Source organism: Lissotriton vulgaris, chromosome 12 (genome assembly GCF_964263255.1).
Source record: "Lissotriton vulgaris chromosome 12, aLisVul1.2, whole genome shotgun sequence".
Lineage (NCBI taxonomy): Eukaryota > Metazoa > Chordata > Amphibia > Caudata > Salamandridae > Lissotriton > Lissotriton vulgaris.
The window spans coordinates 744,695,735-744,710,645 of record NC_141700.1 but is presented as its reverse complement, the minus strand read 5'-3'; the positions used below and the strand labels follow the sequence as shown (position 1 = coordinate 744,710,645).

At 44.2% G+C, this 14,911-nt stretch overlaps 1 protein-coding gene across 1 annotated transcript in view; it reads left to right on the top strand.

Annotated features, from left to right (window-relative positions):
• The window catches only part of LOC147678543 (extracellular calcium-sensing receptor-like), a 68,825-nt gene extending 63,083 nt beyond the window's left edge, over window positions 1–5,742 (top strand). Inside the window, exons 5-6 of the mRNA XM_086946591.1 lie at window positions 4,595–4,718; window positions 4,814–5,742. Of these exons, the coding sequence (XP_086802717.1) occupies window positions 4,595–4,718; window positions 4,814–5,742 (1,053 nt within the window). The remainder of the gene's footprint in view (window positions 1–4,594; window positions 4,719–4,813) is intronic.
• The last annotated feature ends 9,169 nt before the right edge of the window (window positions 5,743–14,911 follow it).

Below are 14,911 nucleotides of genomic sequence, written 5' to 3'. Positions count from 1 at the left end.
CCTGCAGCCACTAATGGCTATTTCAGTCCAGGCACCGCGTAATAACCAAACTAATGGGTCTTCGCAACCAAGAGACCCTGCGCCTCATAGTTCCCAGGCAGGGATTAATGATGGACACAAAGAAGATGGCAGTGCCCCCTTACTCTCCCCGGGCCGGCCAGCCCCAAGACCACGGAGGCCAGATCTGCCGCCAGAAGCTAATAGTCTAACGGTGGTCCTAGCAGGCGCCCCCATCTAAGATCAGGGGAAAATGAAGACTACCAATCCCTAAAGAAAAAGGTCATTAAATGGCTAAATTGGAACCGACCCCTACCATCTCATTTTAATAATGAGATTATTATGGTTAGAAGGGTCCCTTGGTTAGGGCAGACCAGAAAAACAATAATAGGGGACTGTATCTTGGTAACTTTTAAAGATCCGGGCACTGTTCTGCATATCTGTGAAGGAATAAATAGATCACTGGATTCCACTATTCAGACCCTTCCAGTATCCTTCTTCTTCCCCCCTATTCACATGCATCAAGCTCCACCACATGATGAATGGATAAGGGTGGAACGCAGACACAAGGACTATGTACAACGCCCACATCTTCAACTGCCGGACACACCCTATTTTCACTTCAACCGTTTCAATTGCTTGAATGGCTTGGATGGGGTTGACTGACTTTCTGCTCACAAGCCAGCGACCCGGGTCAACGGCTCCTGCAGACTTTCTGAGCCATCCACCCCGACTGTTGGCAAAACCTCTGGTCCACTGAACGATCCAGTGACTCTGGATAATGGCATCAGCGGACTTTCCCATCCATCTGCTCACAATGTTCACAATGCATCTGGAATACTGAAGGACTCATTGCTTGTGGAGAACGGCTCCTGTAGACTCTCTGAGCCATCTGCCCCCACTGTTGGTTATGCGTCAGGACTTCCGATTGAAGTGATGCCCAGAACCATCTCCCCAACCCTTATGGCACGGCAACTGACACCTCTGAACATCTGAGGCTAATTTGCTGGAACGTTGCTGGACTGGCCAACAAAAAGGGTGACCCGGACTGGGCAAATTGCATCGAGACTGGTGACGTATGTATGTTCCAGGAAACCTGGGCCAGAGAGGACTATGGTCACCAAGGCTACATGTCATTCTCCATTCCAGCGAGGTGGGAAGGCAAAGGCCATCCGTCAGGGGGGCTTACGACCTGGGTCGCATCTCATCTGGGCTGCGTGGCAACACGGTTGCCGGCTAACTCTCAAGATATCCTTGTGGTTTCACTATCATGGCCTAACCAAGCTAAACTTGTGTTGATTAACATCTATTCTAGGCCGGGGGGAATTGCAAAGGAATCACCGACCATAGATGAACTTTCGAACTATATATCTGAACTACCGAATGATTCATTCTATGTGGTGGGAGGGGATTTTAATTCTCACTTCGAGCCACTCCCGGGCCTTCTGGACGGCTTATCATCGGAAGAAGAGGCCAGGTGGGCAGTGCCCTCAGTGGAAGCTCCACCTCCGAAGGCTTGGACCCCACTAGCATTACAAATTACAGCCCTCACCCTAAAGTTCGGTATTAGAGCTTGCAACGGGCGAATGAAATCCGACATACCCAGTAAAACCACTTATAACAGACTGGGAAGAGAGTCCCGCCTTGACTATGTCTTGGCCCAAATAGTGAAGTGGCCGACAATCCAGGACTTTAGGGTGATGGAAAGGACCGATAGCGACCACAACGCACTTGAGCTTGACCTTGTTCACCCTGGCCCCCAAGCTCCCGTGACTAACGTGGAAGGGAACAACCCTGCGCTTCTCCTGGACAATAGCAGGAGAAGAATCAGGTGGGAACACTTGGTTACAAGTAAGAATAAACTCCTCATGCTCCATGTTGGGATAACTCCCATCTTGGAAACTGTGGGGAGCTTGGATACCGAGGCAAACAACAAAGACTCCCAGGCCAAATTGTACAAGGCTCATGAGGACCTTATCAAAGTTGCGGCACCCCATTTCACTCGTAGTTCACGAAAGCCTAGAGAGAGGCGGCAAGGCAAAACATTGTGGTATAACCTAGCATGCAGACGGGCAAAAACAGAACTCCTCAGAATAATTAAGGAGGGTACAGGGGGGATAGCCTCAAACAAAGCAGGCGAGCTTACAAGAAACTCGTTGCCCACGCTAAGGCCGAATGGGAGGAAAATCAGTGGGAAGAACTCACCAAGGCCCTAGCGACCCAAAACCAACGCCTGTTTTGGAGGACAGTGAACGGGGGTCGGGGAGTTTGCAATCGGCACTAGAGCCTAACATAGCACCAGGGGTGTGGCAGGCTCACTTCCAGTCCCTATACAGCTCTGAGCCTGGAGAATCTCCTGCTGCCATTGAGGTGGGCCAGCCGGGTCATGAAGGGGAGCCAATAACGCTGGGCGCGGTCACTGCTGCCATCTCAGGCCTGGCTTCCGGAAAGGCGCCGGGACTGGATGGCTTACCTGGGGACATGTTTAAACAGGAGCCCATTGTTTGGGCGCCTTACCTTACCACCCTTTTCAATGGAATTCTTGACGGCATGGAAATCCCTAGTACTTGGCTGGGGGCAGAGGTGGTCCCCATCTTTAAAAAGGGCTCGCCTCTCCTCCCAGCCAACTACAGACCGATCAGTTTAATAGACGTAGCACAGAAGCTGTTTGGTAGGGTCTTGCTGAATCGGCTCCAGGACTGGATGGAGGAGGTGGGCGCCCTTAGTCCCTACCAGGCGGGATTTAGGAAGGGGGTATCCACAGTGGACCAGGTTTTCAGATTGAACGTAATCTATTGGAGGGCAGCAAAATTCGAGGGCGGCAGTCTGTACACAATTTTTGTGGACTTACGGGCCGCCTTCGACCTGGTGCCCAGGGGGAAACTTTGGAGCGTCCTGGCAGAGATGGGCGTTCCCCCGGACATCCTATTGATCTTACAGAGGCTACACCAGAATATCTATGCCCGAGTGAGGTGCGGGAGGTCGGGGGAACTGACCGATAGATGCCCCGTTGGCCGAGGGGTAAGACAGGGTTGTGTGCTGGCGCCGACCCTGTTTTGCCTCTTCGTCAACGGGGTAATCGCCCACCTGAACGCCACTGACTATACTGACGCCCCCAAATTAAATGGCAGCAGGGTGCCCGCAATTATGTTTGCGGACGACACCCTGCTGCTATCTAAAACCCCTATGGGTATACAAAGGATTCTTGATTCCTTTGTGACCTTCTGTACTGACAGAGGGCTAGAAATTAACGCTGCAAAAACCAAATTCATGGTTTTGAATCCGAGCCAGAAATTGCGGCCGAATCCGCAATTGGGAGCTGTGCGGCTCGAGAGAGTAGCCACCTTTGAATACCTAGGTGTGACTCTCAACGAAACCATGACTTGGGGATCTCACCAGAGTAGGGCAAACCTCAAACTCACACAAACCACTGGGGGCATTTTACGGATGATGACCGGCTCATCATACCGTCCATTGGGGTCACTAATCCAGATATATAAAGCCCAGGCTAGGGGAGCGATTATGTATGGGGCGGAACTGTGGGGTCACACACCTTGTCGGAGTCTGTCACTAACGGAAAACAAGTTTATAAGACAGATAGCCGCACTCCCGCCCAGTACCCCGCTCCTCCCCTTGAGGCTTGATTTGGGTTTACGACCGCTAGCTGATGAAATAAGCTTGAGACCCATAGCCTTCTGGCGCAGGCTGTGGAGCAGTAATGATCTCGCAGAGTACAGGGCGGAACTGGTCGAATTACTGAATCACCCCAAAGCGCTCAGTATCCTCTGGGTCAAAAACATCCAAGTTACCTGTATAGAATTAGGGCTCCCTGATTTATGGACTGAGCCGGCGAATGCCGCACTAAACATCTCCTAGAGGTCCCTGGCTAATGTATATCACGAACATAAATTGGCCAGGGCCCAAGCTACCCAGCCAGAGGGCTCCTTATCCTCTGTGTTTCTGCAAAGCAAGGATCTTTATAGGTTTGAGAAGGTACTGGATCCTATTTCCCCTGTACTTGCTAGAAAGCTGTTTCTCCAATGGAGATACGGCACACTGCCCTTCCGGTCCTTTACAAGCACCTGGTCATCGGCTTCCTCCACAAAGCAGTGTCCGGCCTGTGTTGCAATGGAGGAAAACGACTTGCATGTGGTTTTCTTCTGCCCAGCCTACAAGGTAGCCAGAAAATATTGGCTCCTCCCGTTGATAAGGAATATGGGTTGCAGGGAATATGCACCAATGTACAGGATTTTAAAATCTGACGTCTCTGGCCCAACTGTTTTTGCATTATCAAAATTTCTTACTAATGTTTGGCATACGCATAACCGTATTTTAAAGGTGCTGGGTTCTACTTAAAAAGTTTTAGATGCTTAGTTTGTATAGCATCCTTTTTAACACATGCATTTCAATGTTTTATCCCTTCATGAACTGATTTATATGTGATTTTATATGTGTATTGTGTATCTTTTATGGCCGAATGGTCGAAATAAAGATTGGAAATGGTAATTTCGACAAATTTGGGGAATCTCAAATAACTCCTTGGTAATTTAAATTTTGCCCAGCCATAATTATAATATCTGTGTGTTTCTTTTCATAGATACCAGTCTCTGTGTGCAGTCCTATGTGCCCTACTGGATCAAGGAAAGTTGTGAAAGAAGGACAGCCCATATGCTGCTTTGTCTGTGTTCCATGTCCTCAAGGGGAGATTGCAAACAAAACTGGTGAGGTGATCTGAAACGCTGTAGTTCATGAACAAAATCATTGAAATAAAATGATGGCCCTGTGGTATAACACTTTTCTTAATTTACAATTTCAGATTCAAATGATTGCTCCCTGTGCCCCTGGGACCAATGGCCAAATCAGAAGCAAAATAGTTGTATTCCAAAGATCATTGAATACCTTTATTATGAGGAACTCCTAGGATCCATGTTGACAGCAACCAGCATTTTGGCATCTTTAATTCCTGGAGCCATCCTTGGACTCTTCATACATTACAAAAATACTCCCATTGTTAGAGCTAACAACCACTCACTAAGCTGTCTTCTCCTCCTCTCCCTTAGCCTTTGCTTTCTGTGTTCATTGGCATTCATTGGTTACCCAACTCAAGAGAAATGCCTCCTCCGTCAGGCAGCTTTTGGCATCACTTTTGCTCTTTGTGTCTCTTGCATTTTAGCCAAAACTGTCATGGTGGTTCTTGCTTTTAATGCCTCCAAACCCAACAGTGAGTTAAGGAAATGGTTTGGTCCCCAGCTTTCATATACTCTTGTTGTTGTTTGTACACTCATACAAGTTCTTCTATGTGTGTCATGGCTAATTCTCTCTCCACCTTTTTCCCAACATAATATTATCTCTAAGCCTGGAATCTTAATATTTGAATGCAATGAGGGGTCTCCTGTGGCTTTCTGGTGCATGCTGGGATATCTTGGACTTCTAGCTACCACCAGTTTCATAGTTGCTTTCCTTGCTAGGAAACTTCCCGACAGCTTCAATGAAGCTAAATATATCACCTTCAGCATGCTTGCATTCCTCAGCGTATGGATCTCATTTATTCCTGCCTATCTCAGCACCAAGGGCAAATACATGGTAGCCATGGAGATTTTTGCCATCTTATCTTCCAGTTCTTCTTTGGTGTCCTGTATATTTTTACCCAAATGTTACATTATCTTGTTTAGATCTGAGATGAACACAAAGGAACACTTGATGGGACGGGGAACAGGACAAAACAAGAGAAAGAAAAACATTTAAAGTCAGGTTCACTACTATAACTTCCTATTTCCTCCTTGAAAACACTTACACTTACATATGCATTGATTTTAATGGCTGGAGTAAAGAACTAACATAGCCATTGGGTATGATTTGTAATTCATTTGTGGGGTCAGAGCAAAAAAAGGGCATAGCAATATTCACAATTTTTGTGTAATATATTTTTACCTTTGATGCTTAACTAACTTATGATATGTCTGGGACTCATAGCTCGATACCTTTCTCTTAACCCACTTATATGTAATCATACTTCCTTGAACATGTAATATCAGCATTAACATGACATGGCATTATTCCCTGCCACCCTGATCTTTATGTTTACTAATTCAGTGGAAAAATCTTGATTTTGCTTCTTAGTGGTCTTACCATCCTAGAATGTCACATTGATATAGTTGCCATTTATGTTCAGTGTAAGGGTAATTCAGGCTTTAAGATTTGGCTCCAATAAACATAACCTTAGTGATTACTGGTAATATCAATGTTTTTTTCATAACAGTTCAAGATAAAAATCGGTTTGCTAATTAATCAAACTTGCGAATAAATCTAGCTCCCAGTGGAGTCTCGAACCTCCACCACCTAAAGGTGGTAAGATTCTGGTAAACTGGAATTTGCTGATATCTTTCAGATCATCCACTGTAACACCTGCCCCAGCAATTATCTTTGTCAGATATTAACATAATCTCAGGGTCTGGTTTAATGGTGTAATGAAGGGGCTGTGGCCTCTTATGCTAGGGCCAAGGAGTGACAGGAAATGGGCTACCTATCATGACTATGCGCTTGTATCTTTCAAGGACAGTCCAGTGTTTTGGGGATTTGTCTTTAAATCATTTATTTGACTGTTTGTCTATGACATATGGAACACTCTGTTCTGTACCACCAAAAACAGGAAAAAGAGCTCTGTTTCTGGCAGGTGGGACTGTGAAAAACTCTCTACTGACATATCTATTTGAAATGACATTGCTTTATTGAAGTAGTGCTGGGGAAGAACTGAGCGTCTGGCCTCCTCCGGTCCACATGCCCAAGTTTCAGTAATTAACATCTGACTTGGGGGAACTGCCACCTTACTCCACACTTTCACTCTTGATGCATAGTTGGATTAGACTATATCAGTTATCCAACATCTCGCTCTTTGGCATTTAATTCAGGTTGGTAAACCTAGAGGCAGCTGGTATATAGAGGTCCTCCAGCACCTATACACACAGAAGCTACTGTTTGCAGGTTTGATCACACTGTGATAGGACGGAACAAGAGGCAGCACACAGGATCTTTAGGAAGTTATCTGTAATCTGCCTAAAGACTCTAGAGGCTGCGAGATAGTGGGTTGTTGCTTTACTGGAATGTGAGACCTGGTCAACCACAGCCAAAATCCCTTGCAGGATGAACCACAAACAGTCACTAAATAAACCTGTGCTTAACCATCTGGTAGCTAAATGCGTAAAGTATTTATATAGCACACATACAGTAATGAATTGAAAAGACAACACCAAAAAAATCCCTTAGTAATTTTGAAAAAGAGAACATTTTAATACATAATTTCACACCAAAACAACAGAAATTCAATCAGTAGAACTGGAGTAGTGATTTTTTAAAGTTTAAGGTAAAAACTACCACCTAAAGATCACAGCACCAACTGTGGACATCTAGTTATGCAAGACCAAGCCAAAGTAGATAGAAATGGCCAAAGGGATGGAGCGCAAGTTGGACTTAAAAAGTGGATAGGACACAGTCAGCACTTGGGGGATTATGATGCATTCTGGCTCGGCCCAAGTGTGGGATCAAAATGGTTTGAGCCTTTTCTGCCCCTGAGTCTCTGATCAAGAGGCCAGCTAAATGGCCCTTGGAGTCACTTTGGTAGTTCTGGGTTCAAGCAGTGGAACAAGGCTCAAGCAGCAAGGTAGGCTCCAGGCAGCAAACCAGTTCTGCAGGTGCCACAGAGCTGTATTGTGGAGTACACTGGAGGCTACAGCAAAAGGCATTTATCTGAGATACTTCTGCTGGTCCAGGAATTAAACTGAAAAGTGATCTGAGGGTTATTTCTTTTATACCTGGTGCCTTCTTTGAAGTAGAGGTTTACAGAGAATTCCCTTTGTATTTCTTGAAGTTTCCAGCTTCCCCTGTCCTGGCTCCTGGCTATCTGTATGAACAATGCAGGTATGACAAGTCCTTTCCGTCACAGTATAGCACCAACTGTTTAGTTACATGTGGGGCTGTCCCAACTTTGCCCCACAATCCTACCTGTTGACGGTCCACCCAGGAACACCTAATCTCTTTTTGTGAGACAGTCTGGGAGGAATAAACAAGGTATACACCTGTCAACTATACCCAATCATGTGACCTAGGTCACATGATTGGGTGGGTCAGATCAACCATAAGTAAGCCAGTCATTGATAGTAAGGAGTTGGGACGCTAGCCAATATAAGTAGAGGTTGGACATACCGCCATCATAAGGGGCAAGCTGACAGGTACCCAACACCAAATGGGGTCTCATGTTGTGCCAGATAAAGGTGCTTGCCACAGAGTTTATCTCCCGAAACAAGTGAAGGGGGATTGTGTAGGCAAAAGCATAATTTTGTACAATGCTGTCATCCCCATGGCATACAATGGGAGTGCTTGCCACTTTTTAGGTCATCCTTAACCTTGCAAGTAAGGGGCATAATATTCAGGGACCACGTCAGTGTATGCTCCAAGGTGACCTGGACACATAAGTAATGGAAATTGAGGCAGCCTATAGAGATAGTTGATTGCCAGTCCACACAATCCCATGAGGGACTCAATGGAACCAATGTAGACGCGTTGACCTTCAGTCCTGATGCTTCAGTAAAAAGACTCAACATTTTGAGGCATTGTGGGCTGCTTGTTCTCAGGTTAACCAGCTAGAGGAGAACATCATCCACATAGAGTGCTATGCAATCTTTATGACCCGGTGTCCATTACCCCATGCATCTGCGCGTCACAACGTATGAGCCTTGCATGGGGTTCAACGGCTAAGTGGAGGGGGGGCAGAGGACATTCTTGACAGGTACTACGCTGTATAGGAAACTCATTAAATAACACACCATTGATTAGCACTCTGGCTGTCAGGTTGGAGTAAAGGACTTGTACAAAACCCCAGAATAAGGGTCCTAACCAGGACAGCCACCATGTACCCCTAGTCTACGGTAATGAAGGCTTTTTCGAAGTTAAGCAATAGCAACGCCAAGGGAGTGGACAGGAGATGGAGATGTGCTATGGCCGAATTAAGGACCACAAGACTTCACACAAATTGGTGGCAAGAATAATAGCAAAGATCTTTACCTTACAATTAATAAGAGATATGGGGCTACAGTCAGCACAGGAAGTCGACGGAGGGAGCTGGAGTCTGCACTCCTCTGTTTGGTCCAGTCCATTTTAGTCCACTTGGCGTTAGTCCCAGCAAGAAGGGCCCACCAGTGTGCCCGCATTGGGTGTAGGTTGATGCAGCAACTTCAAACTGCTGGTTTTGGCTTCCCCCCGGAGATCATTGTGTCTGCTTCCTGCTTGAGGCTACGGATGTTGCAGTGGGCCTCGGCAATGGCTGCAGCTACGCTACAGGCCCTCTCTACTAGTTCATTTTTTGGGGTCGCAGATGTGGAGACACGCAGCCCACTTGAAATCTCGGTGGGGCCGAGGACCGCTGCATTGGTAGTGTGTCCCAGCCACCGCCATCTTCTGTGTCCCCTCTGGTGGGGTGCAGCCCAGATTTGATGCTTTGCGGTCACACTGCCGCCAGATTAATTAGCAGGTTTTGCTGCTAAATTGTGACCCAGGCACCTCAGAGTAGAGCGTAGGGGCTGGTGCAGTCTGTCCACTTCGGTGTTTCACAGCGCCGTGGCCACCGCCATTTTGCATCTCCCTGAGCGTTGCGGCTGGGCTGTGTGGAACGAATCAGGGGCAAGTCTCTTCTCATCCTTCAGTGTACCCCGGTGCTATGCCTTCTCCGTATTAAGGGGGGCACCTTAGGGCCTGTGTGGGACTGTAGGGAAGTTCGGAGGCAGATTAATGGCAGTGGCGGCTGCAGAGGGACGAGTAGTTACATCATATCTACCTAGAATCAAGGCCACCCCCCCCAAGTTATCGATTTTAGAAGTAATAGAAAATCAATGCAAAATAATAAAGGGACACTTTAACATTGTGGTCAATGAGCAAAAAAACACTAATGACAATCTGCCACTTGCAGGTTGAGTTGTACCGAACCCTTGCTGGGTAAAGGTGATGTGGATCCCAGGACCAAGACACAACAATCAGTTCAGTTTTACCTGGCCTGTGGACCCCGGGTACAAATTTGTCTTAGCTGTCTTTGGAGCTGAACAGGAGGTACAGAAGAGCTGCTTTCACCATTAAAATGATGCTGGGGGGAGAAATGCTATAAGACAACACTGGAAGTGTTTTTAATGTTGGTCGAAGGTCGGATGGAATTCCCTTTTAATGTAGCGTCGAGTGAAAGGGTCAGTTGCAGGACTGGTGAACTACAGGCCTTAGCAGTGGTAAGTAGTGCAAAAAAATAACTTTGACGACAGATGGTTCTGGGGAATGCAGTAGCTGCCTGTAACTTTGTGAAAAGCAGGACTACAGTTCCCACAATGCACTAGTCTATCTGGATTTGGGCGATCCCTCAGAGAGTCTGATAGTCAGCAAATCTTCGGAACTGGAGAGTTGCTTTACCTGCATTTTGCAGGGGCCTAGTGTCACTATTATAGGTGAATCTGAGGGTGCTTCAGGCTTCCACAGGTGTCTCTCTGACAGGGAGTGTCGAGCTTTTGCCAAGGACAAGGCTCGATCATGCAGGGCCAAAGCATCAATCTGTTGCTTTGGTGCTGTGCTGGCACAGTTCTCTTCTGGGTCCATTCTTGATTTACATTGTTCAGATATGAGGTTCTGGTGTTGGGGGCCCCTTACATCTTACATTAATGGGAGTTAAGGGTATGGAACTAGTAGCCAATGGGCATCTAGCCCCTGCAGCTAATCTGCCCCAGAAGTAACCACATCCAGGGGTGTGGGTCATCTTTACAATGGAAAGTAAAGTCCTGTGGTTTATAAATCTATAAAAGTCAAAATGTTGACTATTGACAAAACATTTGGGGGAGTGCATCATACATTAAACATGAATCCAATTGAGTGTCACACTTATAATCAAGGAAAAATTGAACTAAAAGTTTAGAAACTTTTCACAATTTATTATGGTACCTCCCTTTTAGGGTTACACTCTAAATTAAAAACATTTATTTAAAAAGGGTTAATTTCAGCATAAAAAAACAATAAAAGTAAACATAAAAACAGTAAAAAAACTGGTTGTTTTTTGACTGTTTGCATGCTGGCTACAGGGCCCAGTTAGGCCTTCTGCATCCTGGTTGCAAAGAGTTATAGAGTCATGCATCGAGAATGCCTCGCAAATTTGAGGAGATGGGAAGTCCTGGTCAGAAATTCATCACAGTCACTGAGAGGCTTGTAATGTGAAGGATTGTGATCGTGGTGCATTGCGCAGCTGTGGTTTTATTGAGGCTGCAGGCTATGAAATCTATGACATTGGAAAGTCCACGCAGCAATTCATCTAACTAGTCCTAATGTTCAATGTCTTTCAATAAAACATCAGGATAAAAATCTTCGCGTTCCGCCAATCTTCTTTTTAATGTTTATGTTCCCCCTGGGTCTGAACATGATACAAAACTTTTACATTTATTTTATCAAATAGATATCTCCATAGGTTCAAATGAAAATATGCAGGTACTCCTAATGGGGGGTTTTAATGCAAAAATCTCTACTTCTGTACTCTATGCATTTCGGAATTTAGAACTTGAAGAATCTTGCTCTATTCCAGCGGCAGTATTTCCAGATCATATTAGAGCAAATAAAAGGGCTAAAATTATATTGGAACAAATTAATGAATTCAACAGATTAATTTTAAATGGGAGAACAAGAGGCGATGTGCCAGGCTCATATACCCGAAAAGGTCCAACAGGGTTATCTATATTGGACTATGCCATCAGCAGCTCTGATTTGTTTAATAACTTTTGCAGCCTCTCTATAGAATTTGTTCAAAGTAGTGATTATGCAATACTTGGTCTTGAAATAGACCTCCACCTTCAACCAACTTCCACATGGTCCCTATCATCTGGTAGGGGGGTAAATAAATAAACGAAAGCCAGTTCCAATACTGTGGAGCAGGAACAACCATAAGCAAATTTGTAATGAAATAAATAAGATTATGGAGTCCCATATATATGAACAAACCTACAAGAGAGTTAACCCAATCTCCAGTTTTGAAAACTTAAAAAAACATCAATATCTACGGTTTTGGAAAATAAACCTCTTCCCAGCAAAGTCAGCCCACAAAGGACAAATGACCCAACAATAAAGCATCTGTCTAAGAACTAAACCAGTTGATTAGGTTACAATTTATGAACATCCCTACGGCCAGAAGGCTGAAATTTCACCTTGAAAAAAAGGCAAAAAAGGCTGAGCAGGAAATAGTATAGAGAAAAATGTATAGATGTTGGGTGGATGTGCAAGAAGCAGTCCATTCAAAAAATCCTAAAGCTTTTTGGGATATAGTTGCTGAAGCCAGTGGAAATAGAATACAACTAAGATCTATTCCTGTCCCTCAAAAAGAATGGGCCATTTATGTATCCAAACTATATGAATGGTTCTATTTAGGCCCTCTCTGGGTTGGACCCCAACTGCAATATGTGTGCATGGTTCAAGTTACTGTACATTTACACCAGGATGCCCTTGGGGTGACAGTGCGCTCTATAAGTATGCTTAACATTTAACATTTAACATATGAGGAAAATATACCTTCTACTGACATTGGGAAATCCCTATGCGATGGAGTCAACAGTGAGATTGATCTGCAGATAAAGCTACCTACTGATCAGCAAATTTTTGTATACATTAGGAAAGCAAGAGACACAGCAGCAAAGGGACCAGACAGGATTTCAGTTAAGGTCATAAAAGAAATAGCGAAATGTGGAGCAAACTTTTGCCCCCCCCTATTTATGTACTGCTATCAGACTGGAAAAGTTCCAAACTCATGGAAAGGCAGTATAGTAGTTCCTATTCTGAAAAAAGGTTCTCGCTTCTCTCTGAACAATTATCACCAGATTTCTCTCCTTGATGCCACAGGAAAAATATTTGCCAGCAGCATTTTGGAACACCTTAACGATTGGGCCAAATCTAAGGGGTAATACCTATGGCACAAGCAGGTATTCGTCAAAAACATTCCTTAATTGACAATATTGCCATCCTTCAAACTATTATTGATAAATATGTGATTAATAGAGCTCAAGTAGTCTATAGCTTATTTGTAGATTTTTCTACAGCTTTTGATAAAGTAGAGAGGTCTTCCCTGTGGAGGAAATGACTGAAGTTAGGCGTGCCTGTAACTTTGCTAAGAATATTAGTTGCACTTCATACAACCAAACAGTGTAAGGTATAAATGGGAGGAGATAAGGGCTTAACCCAAGAGATATCCAAGCAAATGGTCTTAAACAAGGATGTTTACTTGCCCCCTCCTTTTCTCACAATACCTCTGTGAATTACCAGAATGTTTCCAATAGACAAATAATTTTCCACCACAATTATCACCACAAAAAATGCACCTTTTAATGTATGCCGATGATGTGGTTTTATTCGATTTAACCCCAATTGGACTGCAGCGCAACATGGGGGCTCTTTTTAACTATACTGAAAGTCACTTTGTAAAAAATAATATTTCAAAAACAAAAATAGTACCATTCAGGGGATGGAAAAAAGCTATACCTTTTATCGGGAAACTAGGAGGAAGAATAGTAGAAATAGCATTTACTTACATCTATTTGGGGAGAGTTTTCTCCCAGTCCATTGGTACTGCCTCGCACTTTCAGCAAATTGAACAAAAAACAGTACCCCATGCAAGTGCTATAAAAATGTTTTACTACTCCACCAGTAAGAGACATTTTTCAGCTCTCCTTGATGTTTATTGAACAAAGATTACCCCAATTCTAACATATGGCTTACAGTATATTCCAATAAGCCGTTGGGACTTTTTAAATCTCAGGGAGTCAAAACTCTTGCGTATGCTTTTGACTACAAGCCAAGCCACTCCGGTTCAAGCACTTCGACTGGAATTCGGAGTGGTGAGTGCGTACGCAAGAGCTATGGCAAATTTTGTTAGATGGGCATATAATATACTACATGCAACCGATGGTACATTAAGAGCAATTTTACGTCAGGAAATGTTTAAGGCGGACTCTGGAGTGTACACCTTTAAGGAAAATTTAGAGTTTGCTCTAGAACACTTTCAATGCTCAGAAATCCTTTTACGGAGCTGGTCCCCAGAATTCCTAAAGTTCTTTTATGAAAAAATCTACCCCGAGTTTGAGCTTCGAAGTGGATAAACTTTATTGTCATCAGCTATCGCACTATAAGTTGGCGTTAGCTAGTGTGGAGTATAAAAAGTGCTCGAAATATTTGAATTTCACACTGGACCATAGGGCCAGGTGGTGCATTCTGATGTTAAGGCTGAGGATACTCCAGTTGAAAGATGTAACAAACAATTGGGGTGGCAACATTAATAAAACAGGCAAATTTGACTTATGTAATGGAGGAATCTAAGACTTGGCACATGTTTTATTTGTCTGTCCAAATAGTAGTGTGGTTGAGGAGCGTTCACAATTTTTATAACATATCAGTACAAAACATAATATTCTTAGAAATACAGATTTAATTGAGATCATAAGAAACCCTCCTGATGAATTTTTATGCTATAACGTTTTTAATTATTTTAAAGTGTTATTTCCGCTATTTTAGAGATGTGCAAGTTAAGAACAATAATCAAGATTGCTTATAAAGTATTTATGATACACTGTAAGATAATGAGATTGGTAATTTGTAAATGTTATTTTCATATATTGTGGATCTTAGATGAGGTCTAAAACAATAAAAACTTTTTTTAATTTCACGCAGCTGAGGCGATGCATCGGTTCTGCTTGGGGTTGTACTGCACAGCAGAGAAGATGTGTCAGTTCTGCTGCATCCACAGATGGGCTGGTTGAAAAGCTTTAGGACCACTTCCAAGGGTCCAGGACTGGGGTGGCACCATTTGGCAGGGTAGAACTCCCAGGTGTCAGAGTTTAGGTGCTGGGTTCAAGGTTGTCAG